The 24,077-nt window shown below is 42.6% G+C and overlaps 2 protein-coding genes across 8 annotated transcripts in view; one reads left to right on the top strand and one right to left on the bottom strand.

Moving 5' to 3' along the window:
• The window catches only part of LOC145712433 (uncharacterized), a 450,501-nt gene that overhangs the window by 325,209 nt on the left and 101,215 nt on the right, over positions 1-24,077 (bottom strand). The window contains exon 3 of the mRNA XM_081790145.1: positions 1,932-2,442. Within this exon, the coding sequence (XP_081646271.1) occupies positions 1,932-2,442 (511 nt within the window). The remainder of the gene's footprint in view (positions 1-1,931; positions 2,443-24,077) is intronic.
• Positions 2,194-24,077, top strand: part of APP (amyloid beta precursor protein) — a 274,501-nt gene continuing 252,617 nt past the window's right edge. For 5 of the 7 annotated variants that reach the window (XM_060640325.3, XM_060640327.3, XM_060640328.3 and 2 more), the window contains exon 1: positions 2,194-2,409. In XM_060640325.3, the coding sequence (XP_060496308.1) occupies positions 2,353-2,409 (57 nt within the window). In that variant the 5' untranslated portion in view covers positions 2,194-2,352. The remainder of the gene's footprint in view (positions 2,410-24,077) is intronic. The other 2 variants (XM_060640326.3, XM_060640331.3) reach the window with 1 other exon arrangement.

Consider the following 24,077-nt stretch of genomic DNA (forward strand, 5'->3'; position numbering starts at 1 on the left):
GAACTTTCTAGTAACTAGAACAGCCCAAAGACAGAATGCATGCCTGAAGAGCGAGTGAACCTCTCCCAAGCCGAGGCATTTAAGCCTCAGAATGGTGTTGCAGACCTCCCTGCCAATGGGTGGTCAGTCCCTTCCACAGCTTTCCCGTGTTCTTGTGGCTAGGGATGTTCTTGTATTTCCTGCTCAGGGGATCCAGAAGGCACGTCAGGGCAGGAAATGACATTAAATGCAGAACAGAGAGAGTCACTGGAAAGTAAAAGCCATCAGGATCTCTGAGTAGTGATAGAACAGGGGAAAATGTAAAGAAAGTCCATCATTCTGACACAGTCAGGACCTCACCCTCTTTCCCTGGGGAACATCTTGTCCAAGGGATGTGTGAGGGGGGTGAATTTCAACAGGGGAAAGAGCAAATACTAAACCTGAGAACTTTTTATTTTTACAGATTATAACCCCACCTCTGTATTTTTGAATCTGTGCTTAATAACATCCCGTATTCTTAAAAAATTGCTTCCTCCTCTCTAGGACTGGCTTCATGGGCACGCGATCTGCATGACCGGGGCCTGGTGATTGGTTTAATGTTCTGCTGTTGCCGCCTTAAAATACTTCGTTTTGGAACAAAGGGTCCCTCCTTTTCATTTTGCAGTGCACTCTGCACAATTTCTAACTGGCCCTGTTCCCTCTCCATCTCGGAGTGATGCTCCTTTTTGCATTCAGAGGCTTTCACTTGTTCATACCAACCTAGGGAGAACAGGGAATTGGGGTGGTGGGTAAACGCCTGTTATTTGCTCTCAGGATTTGCTTAGGCAGCTCCCTAACTTATCACTGGGAATAACAGCAAGGGCCTCGCTGGCTTTTGTAGGTAGCATAGAATATAGAGCATGTAAACGAATATTGCACTATAACAAGTATTTGCTACTATTTGCTGGAGACCTTCCAAGAACAGGGGGCAAAGGAATCCAGGGGTCAGACTGGAGGCCTGGAAGGGGGAGCGGACAGCTGAATGCTGACTTCTCAGGAAGGAAGCCAGCATCCTCCAGGCTGAGCCTTGATTCCAGTGGCCAGAGTCTGTGGCTTGCTTCCCTCCCACTCAGCACCACAGTGGACCGTGGCTTAGCGACTTCCGCTCCTTCAGGTCAAGAGCAGGGAATAGGGCTGGGCAGTTCTAGACCATTCTAGCCCAGCTAAACACTAACTGGGGATTGGACAGCTTGTGTCTAATCTAGGAGACCGTGGCTTCCCAGCAGGTTCATTTCTGTCATCTAGGGCAGACACAATGGAGAACAAGGACAGAGTTTGAGGTCAGGAGTTCTCAGTCATGGGGGTCTAATAGGAATCCTCTCTCGAAATCCTTTCCCGCTGACCTTTCACTTCACCCTCGTCTCAGATGGATGTTACATCCCTGCCTGACAACCCCCCCCCCCAAAAACAGCAACAACAAACCCTGCTGATTGTTCCCTTCCCCAAACAAAAACCAAAAACACCCAACAAATAAGCAAAACTTTTTTCTTAAACCCTTCCTTCAAGGAGAAGTAAATAGGTCGCCCCTCGTTCACCAGGTCCAGGGCCTTTCTCCTTTGGTTTGTTCTAAAGATAGATATGCCAGGTTGCTCCCGGCTGCTTTTGACGGGAAAATATATATATATACATACGTATATTAAGCTTTTACTCTCTCAACAAGCAAAGAAATTCCTGTTTCCTTTCAGCTTGTCCGGTTCCTGGTCTCTTCCAGAAACACCTCCTCCCCCCCCCTCCCCCGCAAACCAAGACAAAAAAAAAAAAAAAAAAAACCGAAATGCGGATAAAAACACACCCCAGCAGCAGCCCTTTATACGACATCCCTGAGAGGCCTGCGGGGTCGGATGAGTCAAGCTCACGGGGACGAGCGGCGAGCGCTCCCGACTTTTCTGGAGCCCGAACGTCCTACGACTCACCTTTCCCTGATCCTGCTCCGGTCCTCTCCCGGCCCCAGACTCTCGCTCCGGCTCGCGGAGGCCCCGGGGGCCGGCGGCCGGCGGCCGGGGCGGGGCGCGCAGGAGCGGAGGCCGCCGCACCTGTGGGCGCCGGGGGCGCGGGCCCCTCCCGGCCCGCGCGCGCGCAGCTCCCCGGCGGCTCCGCTAGGGGTCCCTCTCGGGTGCCGAACGGGGTGGGCTGGATCAGCTGACTCGCCGGGCTCCGAGCCCAGCCGCCGCGCTCCAGCTCCGTCAGTTTCCTCGGCAGCGGCTGGAGAGAGCAGCCGGAGCGGCGCGAGCGCGGGGGCCATCGGAGACGGCGGCGGCGACGGCACCGGCGGAGCCAGGGCGCGGCGGATCCCACTCGCACAGCAGCGCGCTCGGTGCCCCGCGCAGGGTCGCGATGCTGCCTGCTTTGGCACTGGTCCTACTGGCCGCCTGGACGGCTCGGGCGTTGGAGGTGGGTGCCGCGCCTCGGAATTGGGGGTGGGGGCTGCGGTGGGAATCCCACGCCCCTAAATCTTTAATCCGAAGAAGCCGGGGGCAGTCCAGGGAACCCCTCTTCCCTCCACGTCCCACGCCCCCGCTTGCGGGTGCCCTGCGCATCCGCGCCTCCGGCCCAGCCCTGGCCCGGGAACGCGCGCTCCGGCCGGCGGAGAGGGAGCTCGCGAGGCGTCGGGCTCCCGGGGTCCGCGCCGGTTGTGGGAGAGGAGGGGTGGAGGCGATCCTGAGCTCTGACCCTGACTCAGTCCCTGCCTCGCGGGCGGGGGCTGGGGGGAGAGGCGAGAGACTTCCAGATGGGGGGTGGGGGGGAAGGGGGACGGAGCACGTGGGGAAAACCGAAAACGCAGCGTCCCTGGATCCCGTCCTCGGCTCTATCGGTGCCCTTCCTTCTTTCCGGCCCTGGGGAGGAGGAGCCGGGACAGCTCGGGAAGCAGCCCCCCTTTCCCTTTGCCTTTTCTGCCCCGTTTCACCTTCTCTTCTTATCCCCAGCACCTCTTCCCTGCCCGACCTCTCGCTCCTTCCCTTTGGCGGCCGCTCGCTGCGGCCGCCTCAGTGCGACCCCAGAGGGTCGCGCACCACCTTCCTTAGGCAAACTTTGTACATTCTGCGTCTCCCTTTTGTGTAAGTTGAGAGAGATGGGAGGGGTCGAAGACCCACGGCCACCTCGCACCTTCCCCAAAGCCTGGACGGCCCTGGCGTTCGCTCCGCACCTTCAGCTCCTTCCGGAGAGGGAGAAGGTTCCCGGGAACAAAAGCCGCGACACCCCGCCCTCGCCAGCCCGGGGCGCGGTGGCTGAGCCAGCCGCCTGGGTCTGTGCGCCACCGAGGCTCCCGCCCGACTCCCTTCCCGGAGCTGCGCGTCTGTCCCAGAGGGGGCTGGGGCGCTGCTGGGGCCGCTTTGGCGGAGCCTCGGGGGGGCCCCTCCACGGCCACTCCTCGTCACCTCCGGGGCTTGCTAATTCTGTGTCGGGCTGGAAAGTCCTTGGGGAGAAATTCGCGGACAGTGGGGTGTGCGTCTGATTAGGGCAGTGGCGGGCGGAGGGGAGGCGCGAGCTCTTCTCCCCTGCTGTGCATCAAAGGAGGCGTTTGTCTGATTAAGGCGCGGTCTCTTCCCTGGCAGCGCTGGGCAGTCTGGTTTAGTCCCCCTGGGGGCGCGGGCTGCCGGGGAGGGTCCTCAGGGTCTTTTTTTTAGGGTGCAGATAAAAGGATTGAATTGAGTGAAGATTAAGACGGAGAAGATGGCGCCTCTGCAGTGCAGCAAAGAAAAGCTGTGTGGAGGCTGCAGCCTGGTGAAATCCACCCACCACTAGGTGTATAACAAGTCTTCCCCATTCATCCAACTCTCGAACATTCAGCTAACGCCTGTGCAAGATGACTATTTTTCTTTTTACCTAAGGATGCTAAGAAGTTGTTTGCGTGACAGGAGGGGCAGACGAGCTTGCATGTCTCATCGTTTGGGTTCCCTTTTGGTATCTTAGCACTTGCAGTCTCTCCCAATTTTTCCATTTTTTTTTTCCTCCTTTTCCCCTACCTCATGGTAATTTTCCAAAAAAAGCAATTCCCAGACCAGTGTTTTTCTGTAATTACCCTGAGGCTATGCAGATTACCACACCACTATGGTTTTTGAGTCCCTAATTTACAAGGTCATTGAACTTTTCCCCCTTCTTTTTACCTGTAAGTGGCTCAGAAATCATCTTAGGGCTGGTTAAGACTGATTTAAGAAGTGAAGAATTTGGTTTTCCATATTTTTTAAAAAATGCATTTAATGAAGGGGATTCTTTTTTCCTCCAATTACTTACATTTACTCCTACAAGTGTTGCTGTTATTTTCCTGACTGTCTTTCTACATGCTAAAAAACAGAAATTAAGTAATTAAAAGCATATCATAACCTTTACATTTGGAGTTTTTGCCCAAATGTGAATATTTAACTTTTTTGAGCACTGGTTTTTTTTTTTTTTTTTTTTTTTTTCCTGTATAAAAAGAGGCAGCATTTAGGCAAATATGAGTCAGGTTTATTTTATTTTTTTGGCCTGTTTGCATTTCTTTGCTCTTTCTGCCATTCTTTTGGACATTTTTACTTGTTACTGCCACTTCTTTCAAATAGTGGAGGTGAAATTCACAGTCCATTTTGCAAAGCATTGGTGGAAGGGTAGGCAATTCACTCTAATGAGGTTTGAGGAGGATTAATTCAGCTATATCTATGTCCACTGAAAGATGTAATTATGAGTTGAGTGTTTTTTGTAGGCCTTAGAAAATAGGTCTACTGCAGCTGGCTCTAAAAAAAGAAGTGAATAAGGGCAATGTTAATGGGGCCTCGACTTTTGGGGTTATTACCTGAGTCGATGAATTTGCCTGGTGTATTGACAGAGTATAAAATTAAAAGGCTCTAACATTTATTTGTTTAAATAATAGTGCTTCTTACATTTTAGTTTACCCTATTGAGGGGTTTAACCTAAACAGGGGAGGTGAACCTAAAAACAATTACTTGTTTTGATAATGGTGGTAATTCACAGATTATGGATACCTAGTCATACTGACTAGTCCTGCCTTAGGAGTAGACATCTATACACAGAATCGTGAAGCCCAGATTTGATCGTGATCTTTAAGGAGTCACCGTTTCTTGCTAATCAATGGGAAATCATGATAACTGGCAGGGCACAAAAGCTTCTCTCTTGTCACCCTAACCAGAAGAGGTGCCTGATGGCATTTGGGAAGCTATTAGTACTGCGGAGAAGTATTCCAGATAGAATAATGATCCCTGGTCCTGATGGGGGAAGTGAAAAGGAACATGCAACTGAACAGATCTCAAGGTTAAGTTAGGAATGACTGATGGAAAAAAAATACAAAAGAAATAATGTGGCCCATTGAATAATGGTTTAAAGGAAAACAGATTATGTTTGTGGATGAGGCTTTCTCCTTGTTGCTAGAGGATCCCTATTGTTATGCTACTGTTAATGGCATACTGGAGACTTCTATAGAGATATTTATAAGAAGATGAAGGGTGTCAGTCATTCCAGAAATAAGCATAGCTATTATATGCCTTTCATGTAGCCACTAAACTGTCACCAAAGAAATGCAATAAAATTCAGTAGAAATGTGCATTTTGTTTCTGCAAATTTGATCTAGGTGGGGACATGTATTACCTTAAGAGACTTACAAAGCATCTTTAATATATATTCCTTCTTTATTCCCAGCTTCATTATGTCAATTACAAATGCAAAGGTAAACCTTATACATGTATTTTAGATGTAAAGCCCTGGGTGGGAAGGTTTAATTTGACTGTATTTGCCTCATTACCACCCACCCGCATTCCCCTGCTCACCCAAAGTTTGCAGACTAAATAAGACAGGCACAGGATTGTTAAAGGAAATAGAAAGTGTTGAATACCAGGAGGAAAGGACAGATTAAGTGGTTTACTGAATAAAAGCCTTACAGTGTAAACATCTATATTTGAGGAATAAAGAACAATGAGATGAGATAATCCTAGAGAATTTCCTGGTAGGAAAATTCCAGCCAGTATTGTACCCCAGGTCTGGGGAAGGGAGTTTAAGTCTTAGCATTTACAGCATTTGTTTACATGCCTGTCCCAACCTTCTCCCTCCCAGAGACAGAGGGACACACACACACACACACACACACACACACACACACACACTACACCTGAGGTGAGGGTGGAGCCAATGTGGTGTTTGATTTTCCTAAACACTGCATCTTTTCATTTGGGACAGTTGTACTGATTCTCTTCTTGGGCCAAACACAGTCCACAGCTCTGAAAACGTTGTGAGCAACACAGTCTTTTCCTTCATGAAGCTTCCAGTCTAGTGGGGAGGACAGACCATAAATCACTATAAATGAACGTTCATGAACTGAGACAGATGCCAAGACAGAAAGGAGGGGGCAGGGTACAATCTGGCGAAGAGTAGGGGCTTCGGAATAAGGGGTTGAGGGGCGTGAGGGAAGGGGCTGCAAGTAAGATCTCAGCGCTCAGCTGCAGTACCTTCAGTAGGACCTTCACTAAGGAAGTGAGTACATGACGAAAAAAGTGATTCGCTGGGCCACTGGGAGGAGGGCGGGAAAATACAATGTTAAATGTCTGTTTTGGGTTTTGCTGGTGGTTTCTACTTCTCCGCGTTCTACATCGTTGTGAAATGGTTTCCTTTTCGTAGTGGGATCCCAGATACAAGTGTACGGGGTGGGGGGTGATGCCACATACGACCTCCTGCAAATCTCTGGAAATTCTGTCACCCTGTGTCTCAGAGCCAGTATACAGATACACCCTCATAAGGGGCTGGAAGGAGCGGGAGGGGTGGCAGGCAGAGGAAGTTAAGGAATGAGCATCCCCCCTGATTGAGTAGCAAGTTTAATCAAAATGTCTATTTCTTAATTTGTTGTTGTTAATAAAAAAATACGGTCGGGGCGCCTGGGTGGCTCAGTCGGTTGAGCGTCCGACTTCGGCTCAGGTCATGATCTCACGGTCTGTGAGTTCGAGCCCCGCATTGCGCTCTGTGCTGACAGCTCAGAGCCTGGAGCCTGCTTCGGATTCTGTGTCTCCCTCTCTCTCTTCCCCTCCCCTGCTCATGCTCTGTCTCTCTCTGTCTCAAAAATAAATAAAAACATTAAAAAAGAAAATACGGTCAACAGTACCTAAACCCTCAAACTGAATTTGCAGATGAAAACCATGGTGAAGAGGAAAATGTTACGTAACCATTTCTTCAGTGTCCTAGGGATAGCTTAAGAAATAACCGTGTCTGTGAGGGCACGAGTGTTTTTTCTTTGAAAAAAGTGTCTTGTGAGTTTTCCCTCTTGAGAGTAAATCCTGATTAATAGATAGGCATCCCTCTTTAGAAGTCCACCAGAAACTGGGTTAGAATGGTCAAGAAATAAAGCACAGTACAAATAGCCTACTCTTGTAGCCTTACCAATAGCATAGTTCGTTAGCGCGTAGTTTGTATATGTATTATGTATGGATTCTTAACAAAAGAGGAAGCTAGAGAAAAGAAGATGTCAGTAGGCAAATCCTAAGGAAGAGAAAGGACATTAATAGGACTGTATTGTATTTAACAGAAAAGGTCTGCGTGTAAGTGGACCCTTGTTCAAACCCTTGTTCAAGAATCAACTAATTCGTTACAAAAAAAAAAACAGTCCAACATGTTCATCAGTTAATAGTTTTATGAAAATGTGATGCTTAATAGATTAGTTTGCCGACTCTTCAAAGTAGGATGGATACAGAGGGCTCCCGTTCATATGTATGAAATTTTAGCTGCAGTAAGGAGCTTAGATTTAGTTGGGCCACATTTCTGAAGAAACCTACAATACAGATTTAGCTTGAACTATGTTAGGATTATAGTATTTTATGAAAGAAGGTAGTGCTGCTTCAAATGGGGAAGACAAGAGGTATTTAAAAGCCTGCCTCTGTGGTAAGGAGTGGAATTGTCCCCACATTTGTAATGGTAATTTCGGTACCCATGTGATGTTAGGCAACACCTGATTATTGAGATTGTCACGTGTTCAGGGAAGGTAACATCTCACACTGATGCAGAGCCCGGGCTAGAGCAGGATTGCCTGGGCTTAAATGCTGGCTCTGTCCCTTGTGAGCTATTGACTGTGGGCTAGCTCCGGACCTCATTTTTTCCTTTGTGAAATGGGGACGTATATAGAAAAACATATATGTGTAAAATGCTTGCATTTTACAACGGGATATGAGTTAATATATACAGTATGATGTGGCACTTTATAAGAGCTGTGTGTCAGTTACTACTGTATGTGATGATGATATAAAATGGATATATTTAAGTCACACAGAGTTGAAAGGTACAAAGGCAAGACAAAACACCTATATGATGTTTTACTTATATATTGAGTAATGCACTTAACTGACCAGCTAAGATTATTGCAGGAAATGGGCAGTTCTCTAAAAAACAAATGAATTTTATTTAAAGGATGACATACCACAGATAACATTTGCAGAATACATGTTTAAAATTTCATTTACTAAACATGCATATTTTGTATTTCAGTTGGCTTTTTAAGAAAACATTAAAATATATTGTGTTCATTGAAACATTTAAACAGTACAGAAATGTGTAAAGCAGCATAAGCAGTTTTTGCACAAATGGACAGACCGATTTTAAATGTATGCATATGGGCAGCCTGCCACATTTGTCTAATACTGAGCGAATTTGTATACTGGCTTGATTATTAACTCCGCTATTAGTTGACTATCAGCTGTATGCAAGGAGCTGTGAAGAAGCTTGGTTTAGTTTTTAGCAAAATCTCTTCTAAAAAAAAATGACTAAACAGGTTTTGCCAATCAAGGCCAAAATGGAAGGTTTCAAATGCCAGCAAAAGATTTTTGGTCTTAAAATGAAAGTGTGAAACGAGCTTCACCAGCATGTACAAGGAAACCGAAAAGCAGACTGCTTGAGGGTGCAGCATTTCTATAAGAACTAGGTTTTAAAATAAAACGAATTAGTTATGGGGTGCCTCGGTGGCTCAGTCGGTTGAGCGACCGACTTCGGCTCAGGTCATGATCTTGCAGTTTGTGAGTTCGAGCCCCGTGTCGGGCTCTGTGCTGGTGGCTCAGAGCCTGGAGCCTGCTTCGGATTCTGTGTCTCCTTCTCTCTGCCCTGTCTCCGCTCATGATCTGTCTCACTCTGTCTCTCAAAATTGAATAAACATTGAAAAAAAAAAATAACGAATTAGTTATCAGATGATGAGTATAATGGTCTGCTTAATTAAAAGCAGACTCTTTAAGAATCAGCGTATTTTGTTTATTATATAATACAAGGTTTCAGTCTCAATTTCAAAATTAGGCTAAGGATATTTGAGAGTACACAGAACTGGTGTTACTGAAGTTCAGGAGCGATTAACACATTGGAGAATGAATAAGCAAAGTCCCAAGGAATCTGCGGGTTTTTGTTAAACCACTTTTGTATTTATCCTTGTCCTACTCAATCAAAAAAAAAGTGGGTTCAAGTAAGAGAATGTAGCCATGTTTGAAATAAACCTGCTGAGAGTAGATCCAGTGAGCAGCGAATGAGATGGGTCCACAGCCACAGGTAAAGGTCAGTGAGGAGGGACAAGGAATACGCAAGACAAGCGTTTCAGAAAAGGGAAAATAACAATCCGCGTATTTTGTACATGAATGGATTCTAGAATTCTTAAGGTCTTATCGGTGATGGACCCCAAATTGTGTTTGTATCTTTCAATTTCCAGATGGTCCTTGTCTTTCTATTTTTTCTTCCCAAGTGCAGATGATTTTTAGCTGAGAAATTTGAGCGAGAAAAGTCCATGTTGTGGCCAAGGAGGGGTTTATTTTGTTGATGTGAAATTGTTTTTGGCCTAATTCTTTCTTTGAGAATCTAACAGTTTGTCCTATGCTCTCAGTTTGCTTCCACACAAACCACATCCTGTCTTCATTGAAGGATGTAAGGAAGTCTCCTAGATGATAGAGACTGATAAATTACTTTTCGGCCTTAAAGGATACTTCGTGAGAATAAGAGATCTGGTATATCAAGAAAAGTCATTTGTATTAAGTGAAGAAATGCGTGATTACTCTTGTGGCTTCGTTAAACTTCAAACCTTTAATGACTAACATATTTTGGCCATAGATGGGGAAATTTTGCAGGAAGAAACACAAGAGATTTAATCCCACCCTTGAGGTATATATGTGTACCTTAGACCCCTTACCCCCAGCTACCACAAACTCATTTGTTCAGTTTTCCATGTCTGCATGTGCTTAATTACAATCAAATTAATGAGGCAACATAAGTTTAAGTTTTAATCAAAAATAAAATAATATTGTCTGTCAAGGCTTGATTAGTCCAAAAAGGAACTTAAAAAAATTTTTTTGTAATGTTTATTTATTTTTGAGGGGGGGGGGGTGGGGAGAGGGAGAGAATGAGAGTGAGAAGAGAAGACAGGGAGGAAGACACAGAATCCGAAGCAGTTTCCAGGCTCTAGTACAGAGCCCGACATGGGGCTTCAACTCACAAACCGCGAAATCATGACCTGAGCCGAAGTCGGACCCTTAACTGACTGAGCCACCCAGGCGCCCCCAAAAGGAACTTTTTATATCTGCCCTTACTGTTGGGGGAATTTTCATAAGCATAATTATTGTTTTTATCAATAACACTACTCAGTTTTTTTATAATGGAATTAATAGATACACATGATAAAGATAGACATAACGCTGTCTTAACCATATTTATTGGAAGTATCCTCATTTTTTTAAAAGTTTATTTATTTTATTTTATTTTGAGAGAGATAGAGACAGTGTGAGTGGGGAAGGGCAGAGAGAAGGAGAGAGAATCCCAAGCAAGCTCTGCGATTTCAGTTTGGAGCCTGATGTGGGGCTTGACCTCATGAAACAGATCATGACCTGAGCTGAAACCAACAGTTGGACATTCAAGCAGCTGAGCCACCCAGGTGCCCCAAAAGTGTCCTCATTTACTTTGAAGGTTGAACCTTTAAAACTGATGCAGATTTTTGAAATCATAGCTTAACTTTCAGGCACTCAAATTAGAACATATCATGCAAATTGATATTAGAGAGCAAATCTTTCCTTTACTGATGCTCTTATAATTGCTTATTATGGTTTGTTTAAAATAAATAACAGTTTTGTCAATGCAGCATATTAGTTTGAAAATGTAAGTGATGAGTCTTAAGAAACTCCCATAGAAACTTGCAAATATGGGGTGCCTGGGTGGCTCAGTGGGTTGAGTATCCGACTCTTGATTTCAGCTCGAGTCATGATCCCAGGGTCATGGGATCAAGCCCAGCGTGCAGCTGATCGAAGAACCTGGTTGAGATTCTCTCGCTCTCTCTGCCCCTCTTGCCCACTCACCTGCATATGTATGGGTGCTCGCTCGCTCTCTCTCAAAAATAAATAAATAAATAAATAAATAAATAAATAGAAATTTGCAAACATGCAAACTAATCATCCTAAGAATAATATAGTCACAGACACTTACCTATTAAATCTATTAGCAATTCAAAATTAAAATTAGATTTTTATAAGAAAGTTAATAGCTTTTTTTACATAGAGGAACAGATTTTTAAGGGCACACCATGCAAAAGAAAATTCACTTTTTCATATAACAAATATTTCTGAGTCCCCTGCCCTCAAGGGAGCTTACAATATAGTGAGGGGCAGACAAAATAAACAGGATGTAGTAGACTTGGAAAAATTAAGTTGGGTAAGGGATATGAGGGAATGCTATGTGGAAGTCTCTTGTGGATGTAATCTTTTATGGGGTATTATCGGGAAAGGTCTCTGATCTTGTCACTATCCAAATGGAAAGTTAGCTATCTGGAGGAGAGAATTACGTACTCACCATAACGTAAGAGAATAACTGGGGACAGGGATCTACTTTGGAGTGGTTAAATAATTAAAAACAACAATGGTGGGGTAGAAAATTAATATGGATTGGGATCACAGTTTACCACACCTGTTTCATCACTTACCACCACCATTGCATTTAGCATTTTCTAAATATTTGATAAATATTTTTAATGAGTGCTCTAGAAATTTTATATTGTGACGGTAAAGAATCATGTTTGATTCTTGACAGTTGAATTAACATACGTTTAAAAAATTGTGAATGACCCTTAACTATAGTGTAGGGAGAATATTAAAGTCTTTTAAAGAAGGTTTATTTTTTTAGCCTTTTCTGAAACATTTTATTGTGAAAAGATTTCACATAAATGTTGTCAATAACTTAATGTTCAGTCATTTGCAACTCTTTATTTCAGAAATTCAGTTGACCTAGCAAAAAAGGTCTCATTCTTGAAATGTTTTGTGAATCCTCAGATTGAGTGGGACAGTTTCAGTTGAGGGTGCCTAGAAATGATTTTGTTTGAGTCAAATTTGTGTGCAGGAATGAAATCGAAATGGAAATTTCATTATCATTGTCTTTTTTTCAGTTTGTTGCGCTTTTTTTTTGCCGTTATACAGCTAATATTTACTTTTTACTTTAGTGTGAGCCAGGATCAAAAGTTTGCCTTTAAGGCAAAAACAGGGCTGTTACTTCTATTCTCTAAAAGAATTGTGCTGTTCCAGTTCAAGGGCTTGAAGCCAATGACACTATATGCTATTAACTTGACAGGCATTGAAAATCTAATTGAGGTCGTTATGATGAGTCTTGTATCTTGCTAGTGTTTTCTCAGGCTTGTTTTTAATGTTTGATGTCAAGTGTTAAATCCTCTTACAACCCTGAATCCAGAAAATTTAAATCCAATAAAAGTAAACTAAATTTTAAAATCCTACGGTTGTTTTGTGTGGGCAGCGTTCTTGGCTGATAGGATATTTGAATGTGAGGGCAGCTTGCATATTGCTGTTAGTTTGAGGAATGAGAAGGGCCCACTTTCAAGAGTACATTTGTGACAAAATTGCAGTTTGGAAGTTACTGCATACTTGTTCAGTGAAGTATGAAAGGAGGGACTGCTCCCAGGGTGGCCATGTGACTGGGTGGCCCAAGCAGTAGGAGCGAGGTGCTGGACTGAGAGGTCCTTAAAACAGTGCGAGTCCTGGGAACTGGGGACTGAGTAATTTATCAGCATGGCCATTGGAGATAGCCAGGACGAAGGTAATGAACATTTGGTGGCAGGGAGGACATACTTCAATGAGCAAGATAGGAAGTACTTTGTTTCCAGGCAATTCCTTTCCTTGTCTGTGTTTGCAATTTGAATATTTCACATCACTTTTGCGAGCTGGACTCAGATTAAATTTTTTATCATCGTGAATTTTATTATGGTGAAATTTTTGTCATGTTGTAAGGGCACGGATGGGAAGTATTCAGTTTGTTGGGAGTATTTCTTAATGTGTGTATGTTTTTAGTTGTATTTGTTGATTTTGTAAAGAACCAATAAAGAGATCAGAAAGAAATTTTAGCATAATCCCCCCCCCAGGGGGAAAAGAAAAACATTGGTTAAAATAGAATTCTAAAGGTTTATTGCCATTGTTAAATTATTTATGCTTTTTAAAAATTCTGACATGTAACCTCATTGCTTGCTTGCTCATTCATCTCAGAAGTAGAACACCGAACACAAACCCAAGCCTATTATTGATTGATTCTTCTAGCAGATGAGGGGAAGCTTAAATGCAGCAGATTTAATTGGCTATTTGAATTCTGCCTTCATCTGCTTTTTCTCTATTCCAAATCTTCTCAGAGCATTTGTGATTGACTTCTGTGATATTGACCCTGATTTGGAGTTACATATTTTTTATTATTACTAATTTATTGTCATTACTATTAGTAATTTATTGTCATATTGCATTTTTCTCCCCTTTTTCTTGAAATTTTAAAAACATCATTCATTTGATGGGCGGGTACTGGATGCCTTCTGTGTTTCAGGGGTGACAGGAGCACTAGTATCTTTGTGGGGCTGCAAGGAAACAAAGAACTCACATTGTGTGTTGAAGGATTTTGCACCCTTATGGGGGAAGAAAAAAGATGTAGAAATAATTAGGCCCGGTATGCCACGGGCTACAGTGGAAGAATATACAGAGTCCTGATAGCAAAGGCAGCCAGTATTTAAACTGGGTTTCCAGGGGCGCCTGGGTGGCTCGGTCGGTTAAGCGTCTGACTTCGGCTCAGGTCATGATCTCACGGTCTGTGAGTTCGAGCCTCGCGTCAGGCTCTGTGCTGACAGCTCAGAGCCTGGAGCCTGTTTCCGATTCTGTGTCTCCCTCTCTCTCTCTCTGCCCCTCCCCTGTTCATGCTCTGTCTCTCTCTGTCTCAAAAATAAATAAACGTTAAAAAAAAATTTTTTTTTTAAATACATAAATAAATAAATAAATAAATAAACTGGGTTTCCAGATTGAGTGGAGGTTAACTCTGGGGCGTGGCAAGGATTTCCAGACTGAAGGAATAGTGAAGGTGTAGACAGGTTCAAAAGAGGAAGCCAGAGGAATGTGGGTGGGGGAGATGATGTGGGGATGCTAGGAGGTTAACAGTTGGGGATGCCTTGAGGAGTTTGAACTTCATTTTCTCAGCAGTGGGGGTATTTTTAGATGTTCCTAAAATGGAGGTAGCCATTGATAACTATGGTTCAGCTACATTTAGTAGCCTTTGCTGAAGTCCTTGTCAATGTCTGCTTAATTCCATTAGCTAGACCTTAGCCCGCAATTCCAAGAGAGGCTGGTACCTGTAGCGTATTACCTGGGAATATTACCACCAGGAATACATTCTAGACTCTTATGGGATACGGAGAGGGGAGGATATTGAGTGACAAAGAGCTGGCATTCGGGAATGTGCAGGACATGCGGTACAAAGGGATGTAGAGGAGAGTGGGTAGATTCAGAAACATTCTGATTCAAACCAAAGGAAAGATTCTATCTACATGAGCAATTAGGGTAGGTTTTTGTGATTTGCTCACTTCTTATCTGTTGGCTAGCCACATAGGAAGCACATCTTTAAGAATGGAGGAGGAGGTGGGGAGTGCTTTTTTGTTTTTATGGCAGGAACACCCAAGAGCTGAGCCTTCACTCTGGCCATTTGTACCCACTATGGTTTAGACTTGTGTTCCTGGGAACCCCTTCCAATCACAGTGATGGAAAAAGGGATAATTCCAGTGGCCCTGTGGAAAGTAATGGCAAGGTCAGTTTACTCTCCCTATACTCTCCCTGTGCCGGCTTTCATTTGATCTAGAGCCTTCCCTAAAGCAACCTTGTGCTCGTGCTTTGCAAGGACTAGCAGGTAAAACAAGCTTTGACATTTTTAGAAAGTATCACAATACTGAGAACCTCTTTTGAGCTAGAATTGCCTACCATGCTCAACTTGTTTTTCATAGCTACACAGACTTTGAGATATGTTTATGTGCACTTGTGTCATTAAAAGTTTCCTCTATGAAAAAGAGGAAAATAAATCTTAATACATTTACATGAGTAACAATGGGACCGCCATTTAAATTCATCTTAATTACTTATCTATTTTTTTTTTATTCATTTCAATTATTCTAGAAGTGGCCGAATGAAGATACTTACCAGGAAGTGTGTGATGATATAAAGATGTGGGAACAACTTAGAATCCTGAGCAGACAGGGTATACTTCTTAACATAAGGGAGTGTTTGAGGTTTTATAGTACATATTTTATTAGCACCTAAAGATGTATTTAACATATGTCCTAATAGTTTGATATATTGTACGTGGTTCTGTCGTAAGGAAATGTCTAAACTATCAAGGTTCCTCCTGGTTTTATTTCTTGCGTTACTTCTTTATGAACCCTTGATTCTCTTTAAGAGGAATCAAAGTGTAATTCAAGACCGATCATCTTAAATCTGGCATTTATTTTCTTTTTGTTTTGATTTTGAAGTATCTATCAAGGAAGTATTTTATCAGTTCTAGAGACTGCGTTCAGAAAAACAGATGTTGTGGCACCTGTGTGACTTGGTTAAGTGTCCGACTTCCACTCAGGTCATGATCTCACAGTTTGTGAGTTCGAGCCCCATGTCAGGCTCTGTGCTGACAGTGCGGAGCCTGGAGCCTGCTTCGGATTCTGTGTCTCCTCCTCTCTCTGCCCCTCCCCTGCTCATGCTCTGTCTCTCTCTGCCTCTCAAAAATAAATAAACATTAAAAAAATTAAAAAAAAAAAAAAGAAAAAACAGATGATAATTTGTATGTGTCTAGAATAGTCGATTGATTGATAATGAGAATCAGAGAGAACGGCCATTGTGTATTTGAATATATATTTCTCTCATGTTACCCCTGGCCATGTTTTGAAATTATACTTTTTCTCCTCCCCCCCCAAAAAAAGAGTAGGTGGTCATTATATAAGTTTGAAAAAAATTTTTACATTTTGGTAGATAGAATTTGAAAGTATAAGAAAATCGTGTTCTTTAATTCCAGTATAACTTTATAATGGTCATATAGTGTGTGTATAATTTGAGAAACTAATTTCACCAAAGGACATATATTTTATGCTGAATTCTGTTCTATTTTTATATATTTGAAAACACTTGACCTGATAACTGGTTGTGACTTAAGGCCGGTCTGAAATGGGTTTGCCTTTAGTTGGCTCTGGATGGTAGAGTTCAGGACTATTGCTGCTGGCTTTGTTGACTTTAAACAGTTGGTAGTTTATTTTGTGGGCAGTTAGATGTATGTCTTTGTTTAAGATCACCTCATTGAAAAAGTTGGCAGTCCAAGAATATGTTCTGAGAAGAATACTTGAGTATTCATTCTCAATTTACCTGAATCGTATAAATATTTTATTAGGTTTGTTCATAATCTATTGTATTTCTAAGTAAACAAGCTCTCTAGAAATGATTTCTACTTCTTTGATCATTTAAAATGCATCAGGGGCGCCTGGGTGCCTCAGTCTGTTGGGCAGTTGGGCGTCTGAGTCTTGATTTCGGCTCAGGGCATGATCTCACAGTCATGTGATCATGAGCCCAGCCCCAGGGGCTCTGCACTGGGTATAGAGCCTGCTTAAGATGTTCTCTCTCTCCTTCTCCCTCTGCCCCTCCCCCCTCCCAAAAATAATAAATGAAAATTAAAAAATACATTAAATAAATTGATACAGATCACAAAGATTAGTGGGAAAGTTTCTAGCTAGATACCAGTGAAATGTCTCTGTGCAAGTTCATTTTAGTTGTTCCTGTTAAATTCAAGTGTAAGTTTTAAAAAAAGATTGTGGTCTTGTTTATGAACTAAATGATTATTTTGCATATTTAATTCAAAGGGAACTGAAAAAACAGGCTATAAGTGCCTATGGAAAGGCACATGCATTTATGATTATGCTTAAAGCTTGCAGTTGAAAATTAAGATTTAGCCTTAGAGTCAATGAATTGATACTAATTTTAGGCCAATTATTTGCTGTTTGTTATTTGCCACTGATTCATTGTTGGTGAGCAAAATGGCTTTAAAACAGCCGTCTATACATTTTGTATGGAAAACAGTTAAACTCCAAGTCCTAATGGTGAAGAAGCAGGGAATGACTGCTTCCATTCTGATGCTCTCCTGGTGTCATTTCATCTCATAATTCCCCTCGCCTTTACTTAATCCTCAAGGCTAACTCTAAAGCAAAACTCTTCAATGAAAGTATAATGGGATCACAGATGCAATTCAAACTCTTCTAGAAGCCACATAAAAGAGTGAAACAAAACAGGTATTATTAGTTTTAATATGTTGTACCGAACCCAATAAATCAAATTATTATTGCAACATGTACTCAGTATGAAAACTATCAATCAAACCTATTACATTCTTTTTTTTACTTTATATCTTGAGACTTTTATCTGTAGAGCATATTTTAATTTGGACCAGCCACATTTGAAGTACTCAATAGCTACGTGTGGCTAGTGGCTACCATATTGGACAGCATAGCTGTAGAAAAGCCAACTCAACATACTGGTGTCCAGGAAAGAAATCAGGTTTGGGAGCAGGTAGTATCCATAGCGCTTTCTCAGTTTCCTCATTTTACAGATGAAAAAAACTGGAATCAAGAAAAGTTGGATTGCCCGGTATCAAAGCCCAGACCCTTTCCTCTGACTTCTGGTCTCTTTCGTCATCACCCTGGCTCTTCCTTTTCCTGTTCCACATTCTGTGACTGCTTCAGTGTGTCCCAAATGTCAGGTGGTTGCCATCAGTTATTTAAGCGAGGAGCCTTAAGATCTTCCCCACTAAAGAACATATAGTCCGATCTGGACAACTCTGTTTTGGGGCAGAGTAAATAAAATTGCCAGGTATATCTAGAACCTTTTTTTGGTATGCGCACTGTTGGAGTAGGAAATGGGGAGATCCTTTGGGACCCAGGGTGTGTGACCCAACACTAGTTGGACTGTCAGCTGCCCACTGAAAGGAAAGATCTACAGGGCTCTATTAACAAACATTTTGTTGTGTATATGCAGTCTGTTTCTGGAAACAATGGGGTTAAGTTTTCCTTTTTCTTCTTTTATTTTCTGGAAGGCTGCGCCTGTGTGTGCCCATAGTTCTTACCCAATTATACATAAAGTGTGATGTTTTTTGACAACTTAAGCCCAGTGCACTCCTGGCATGTTATTTTCAGAATGTAAGCAAATGTGGAAAGCTTTCTGCATGGCATGGTGGGTTGGCAAAGACGGGATCAGCGTGCTCTTGGGATCGTTGATGTAAAGTATTTGTTTTACAATATGAAAATGCATGTTGGGTGAACTTTGAGAGTTGGAGGTTATTTTCCTAAAATATTCATCAGCCTGGATTTTGTAGATTGTGTAAGAGTGCTTTGAAAAGAATTTTAAGTTTACTCATGTGACTTAGGTTGTGATTTTAGGTTTCGTGTTAAATTTAACCATTTTTCTATATGAACCTTAGGACTTCTCATCTGGGCTAGCCTTTACCCACAAAAGCACTCCTGATCGTTAATTTAAGCATGCATTATATTTTCTTCATATTCTGTGAATAAAATAATTGTATCCTGCAAATCCTGATGTATGGGATAATAACTGAGAAGATGCACGTCTTCCAGGAATGACTTAAAAGTACAGAGATATCTGTATTTCCTTTAGCAATTGTCTATTAAAAAATTATCTTTAAACTTAAAAAATTCACCGTTCTTTTTAGCAATTTTGCCAATATTTTGCATAGTAAATATAACCAAGAGGAATAGAAGTTTAGAGATTTTAATGTTTGAGGGAGTCTTTTTTATTATGATTCTGTTTAAGTTAGAATTTTTTAAATGGAAAAGTATTACAAGTACATTGTAGGTAACTTAGAGAAAATAGAAAATCACATATAATCCTACCGCCGACAAATACGTGTTTTATGTCATGTTTTTAAAAAGTTTGTTTGTTTATAAATAATACACACACACATGAATGAATGAGTTGGGGAGGGGCAGAAAGAGAGAGGGAGAGAGAGAGACTCCCAAGCAGGCTCTGCATTTTCAGCGCAGAGCCTGATGTGGGACTCAAAGTGTGAGATCATGACCTGAGCTCAAATCAAGAGTCAGGCACTTAACTGACTGAGCCACCCAGGCTCATTTTTTGAAATGTCGTTTTTAAAAAGCAATTTATTTATTTATTTATTCATTCATTTATTTATTTATTTATTTATAATTTACATCTAAGTTAGTTAGCATATAGTGCAATAATGACTTCAGGAGTAGATTCCAGTGATTCATCCCCTATGTGTAATACCCAGTGCTCATCCCAACAAGTGTCTCCCTTAATGCCCCTTATCCAGTTAGCCCATGCCCCCCTGGGTGGCTCCGTAGGTTGACTCTTTATTTCATCTCAGGTCGTGATCTCACGGTGCATGGGATTGAGCCCCGCATCAGGCTCTGTGTGGAGCCTACTTGGGGTTCTCTCTCTTCCCCCCCCCCACCCCTTCCCTGCTTGTGCTTGCTCTCTCTCTCTCTCAAAATAAATAAACTTAAAAAAAATACAGCATTTTTGAGATCATGCTGTAAATTCTATCATATATCCTGCACTTTATTCCTTAACATGAAATCTTAGGCTGTGATAAGCTCTTTGTGAATATAATGTTGAATGGGTATATGAATCTGTTTAGGGCAACAGGAGCTATATAATTATGGGTGTGTGCTTTTTTAATTTGGCATTTCCAACCCAAACTGAGGTTGGAAGTAGTGACGTCAGAAAGGATCGTGTGCCAAATACCTGTTAATATTTTTTAAGTGTTTATTGAGTGACCTATATTGCTGCCCTCAAGTAGTGTTCAACATGGTGGTCCTTCACCTATAATGTAGTACTTAAAGAAAATGAGATGGACAGAAACCATGGGATTAACCACCACAAAGAAAGAAGGACAACCTGAGGTCCCAATTCAGTCACGCAATCCTCTTATTTAATAATTCCATGATCACTTGTATAGGAAGAAGTTTGACCATAAGAAGTTGTTAAACTTGACAGGCAGACATAGCCAGGGCTCGAGTGTAGACATCAGTGAAACTGTGCTTTCAGCCATTCAGTGGAAGCATTAATTTTGTTACATGATTACACGGATGTAAATAAAGCTCTGTCCTTTCCATTTCCCTGCTTTTCAAAAGTCTCTCCTGACAGGTCACCTGGGTGGCTCAGTCGGTTAAGCATCAGACTTCTTTCTCCTCAGGTCATGATCTCGAGGTTTGTGAGTTCAAGCCCCTCACGCATCGGGCTCTCCACTGTCAGTGCTGAGCCCGCTTCTGATCCTCTGTTTCCCCCTCTCTCTGCCCCTCCCCTGCTCGTTCTGCCTGTCTCTCTCTCTCAAAAATAAATAAACATTTAAAACAACAAAGTCTCTCCTGACTTAATGTGGCTAAAAAATGTCAGAAACATTTAGTCTCAGAAGTTCCCAAAGGTAGGAATATTTAGCCACAAAAAAGAACTAGATTTGTCTTTATTTTTAAAATTTTTTTTTTGGGATGAGCACTGGGTGTTGTATGGAAACCAATTTGACAGTAAATTTCATATATTAAAAAAAAAAAAAAAGCCAAATGGAAAAAAAAAAAAAAAAAAGCCAAATGGAAAAAAAAAAAATTTTTTTTTTAACATTTATTTATTTTTGAGACAGAGACAGAGCATGAACGGGGGAGGGGCGCAGAGAGAGGGAAACACAGAATCGGAAGCAGGCTCCAGGCTCTGAGCCATCAGCCCAGAGCCCGACGCAGGGCTCGAGCGAGATCATGACCTGATGCTTAACCAACTGAGCCACCCAGGCGCCCCCTAGATTTGTCTTTAAATTTAACAGTGTGTGATGAGATTCCTCCTCTGTAGAACCTTTCGTAAGGTTGTGGATCTCATTTAGGCAAACCCATATAATCTGTGATTATTAACTGCTGTTTACCTGGCCAGTAAACCAGTTTTATGGTCTGTTTCACTTTCTAGGTTTTTGGAGCAGGGACTATGTTGTTTACTTATTCTTTACTTACTATAAATAAATATAGTGCTGTAAATTTATAGTGAATAAATGCCACCCCAGTAGCCTAAACCTTTTTCTTTTTCTTCTCATGTCTCCACAATCTACTGCTCTTTGTTGAAATGGAATGTAACCTTTCACAACTAACCGTATCTTTGAGCTTCCACTTTTTTTGTTTTTTAACTTTCTTTACCCTCTCATTCCCCCCATCCCATATCCAATAAAATTTCTAGGCCTTTTCTCCTGTTGATCTGCCTTTTGTCAGTTTAAGTTGCATGGCCTCGGTATGCTGAACCAAGAGGGTAGAGGAAAACCTTTTTCCCTTTCCTTTAAGTATATGCAAAGGCTGTGAGGTGGGACCATGCTGGGGCATGCTGTCTGAGGAGGTATGTGAGCCGTTACAAATGTCCCACCAATCGTGTATACGTAATTTATCAATAACAGTTCACGTTGATGAATCGTTTGTAAAAATCGGCAGTAAGTGTCTTCCATACTGGATTTACTCAGTCTTGGAGAAGAATGTATATTTCAATCCAAAGGAATTTATGGAAGACCTTCTGTATTCTAAACACTTAAGATAGCTCTTACAGTACATAATAATTTCTCTTGGCCTCTGCATTTAATGATTTTTTTAAGACGGGGAAAAGTACTGTCTTACATTTATTTTAGTTTGGTGTGTGTGTGTGTGTGTCCCAACTGAAAGAACTTGGCGTTAGAAACTTGGCAGTTAATCATGTCATACTGTTGTGATTTATTAGTTCTGAGATAAACACCTCTATTTTTAGCATATGTAAAAATAGATGCTTCCTTGGCTTTTGCTAGAATAATAAGAATAAGAAGAAACTTACATACCTCCTTCTATGACCCAGGCACTGTGGGAAGTGCTTTTCATGTAATCCTCAACAGCATCCTGTGAGGTAGCTACTGGTATCTCCATTTCTTTTTTGTTTGTTTTAAGTTTATTTGTTTTTGAGGGAGAGAGAGAGAGAGAGAGAGAGAGTGGAGGGGGGTTGGCAGAGAGAGAAGGAGAGAGAGAATCCCAAGCAGGCTCTGCACTGTCAGCACAGAGCCTGATGTAGGGCTCGAACTCACAAACTGTGAGATCGTGACCTGAGCTGAAACCAAGAGTCAGATGCTTAACCGACTGAGCCACCCAGGTGCTCCTGGTATCCCCATTTCTTATATCAACTGTCAGCTGGCGGGGGCAGGGGACAGCTTAAAAAGCTGTCTTCTTTTTAATGTTTATTTATTTAGAGAGTTGGGGAGGGGAGGACGGAGGAGGGGCCGAGAGAGAGAATCCCAAGCAGGTTCCACACTATCAGTGCAGAGTCGGACACAGGGCTCGATCTCATGTGAGATCATGACCTGAGCCGAAATCAAGAGTCTGACATACAACCGACTGAGTCACCCAGGTGCCCCTTCGCTGTCTGTCTGCTTAACCACTTGTGTCCCCTGCCTCCAGCAAAGTGGAATGATGGGTGGAGTTCAGCCAGTCATTCCTCTTGGACCGGGCAGTTAGCTCCTTGAGGAAGCAAGCTTTGACAGCCACTGTTTGGTAAGAAGAAGGTCTGACCAGTTCCACCCTCAGTTCTGCTGCTCCCCTCCCTCCGGCCTCACTTGTATGAACTTCTGAGCACCCATGTCTCCACAAGAAGTCTTTCCCTTCCTCTGCAGCCACACCCATTCCTCCCCTTTCTCTCACCCCAGATAGAATGATCCAGACCGTAAGCGTTGGAGTCATTTAGACTTTGCATCTGAGTTCACAGCTTCTTTAGTTACTAACTAGAGCTATGACCGCAGGAAAATGGCTTCACTTCCCTTCACCTAAATGTCCGTGTCTGTGAAATATCTGTAAATAGGCTGGTCAGCAGAGAAATTTGGACTAAGAATAAGGTAGAAAGTCCAGAGCCTGGCCCGTAGTGGGCTCTGAAAGAACAATGGCTCTGATTTTCCACTTCAAGCCTCTTTGTAACATCTCCTCTTGGACCCTTCAGAACTGTCCTTGGTGTTCAAGTCAGCTACACTTTACCCCGTGAAGATGCCACGGCTGGGGGAGAGGTCCCGTTGCCTATGGCACTGCACCCCTTTTTCAGCTCTATCAAACAGCTGCAAGGTGGTAGCATCTCCACATTTCGTTGGTAACATTTTTGACATCTGAAAATAGGAATGACATTTAAAATTCTGCCTAGGGACGCCTGGTGGCTCAGTCACTTGAGCGTCCGACTTTTGATTTCGGCTCAGGTCATGATCTCACCGTTCATGGGTTCGAGCCCCGCATCGGGCTCCATGCTGGTAGCACAGAACCTGCTTGAGATTCTCTGTCTGCCCCTCTCCCTCTTGTTCTCTCCCTCCCCCCACTTCAAAAAAAAATAAGCATTTAAAATAAATACATAAAATGCTACGTAAACTTTGTGGTCGAGTTACTAGAGTTTGAAACGTCTGTGAACCCAGTAGAAAAAAACCACTTGGGAAGGAATCTAAAGAATGCTTGTCCAGGATGCAGCTCTGTTGCCTGTCCCCTTTCCTGCCCCTCCTCCTTCTGCCCCTCCTTGGCATTTTCAGCGGTGACCCTGCACAAGTGACAGCTTTGGCTACTTAAGACCAGCTGGAGACAGCCACCAAATTCCTGACTGCTATCTCTCAACGATCTCTGCTAACCCCTTTGAAAACAAAGAGATTGTTTACCGCACATCACAGGGGACTGGAAAGGAGGTAATTGAGAGATCTTTCTGGAGGGACCTGTGGCTTCTGAGCCCCGGCAGAAGATTCCTGAAATGGTAGTAGGCAGGACT

Source organism: Panthera onca, chromosome C2 (assembly GCF_046562875.1).
Source record: "Panthera onca isolate mPanOnc1 chromosome C2, mPanOnc1 haplotype 2, whole genome shotgun sequence".
NCBI lineage: Eukaryota > Metazoa > Chordata > Mammalia > Carnivora > Felidae > Panthera > Panthera onca.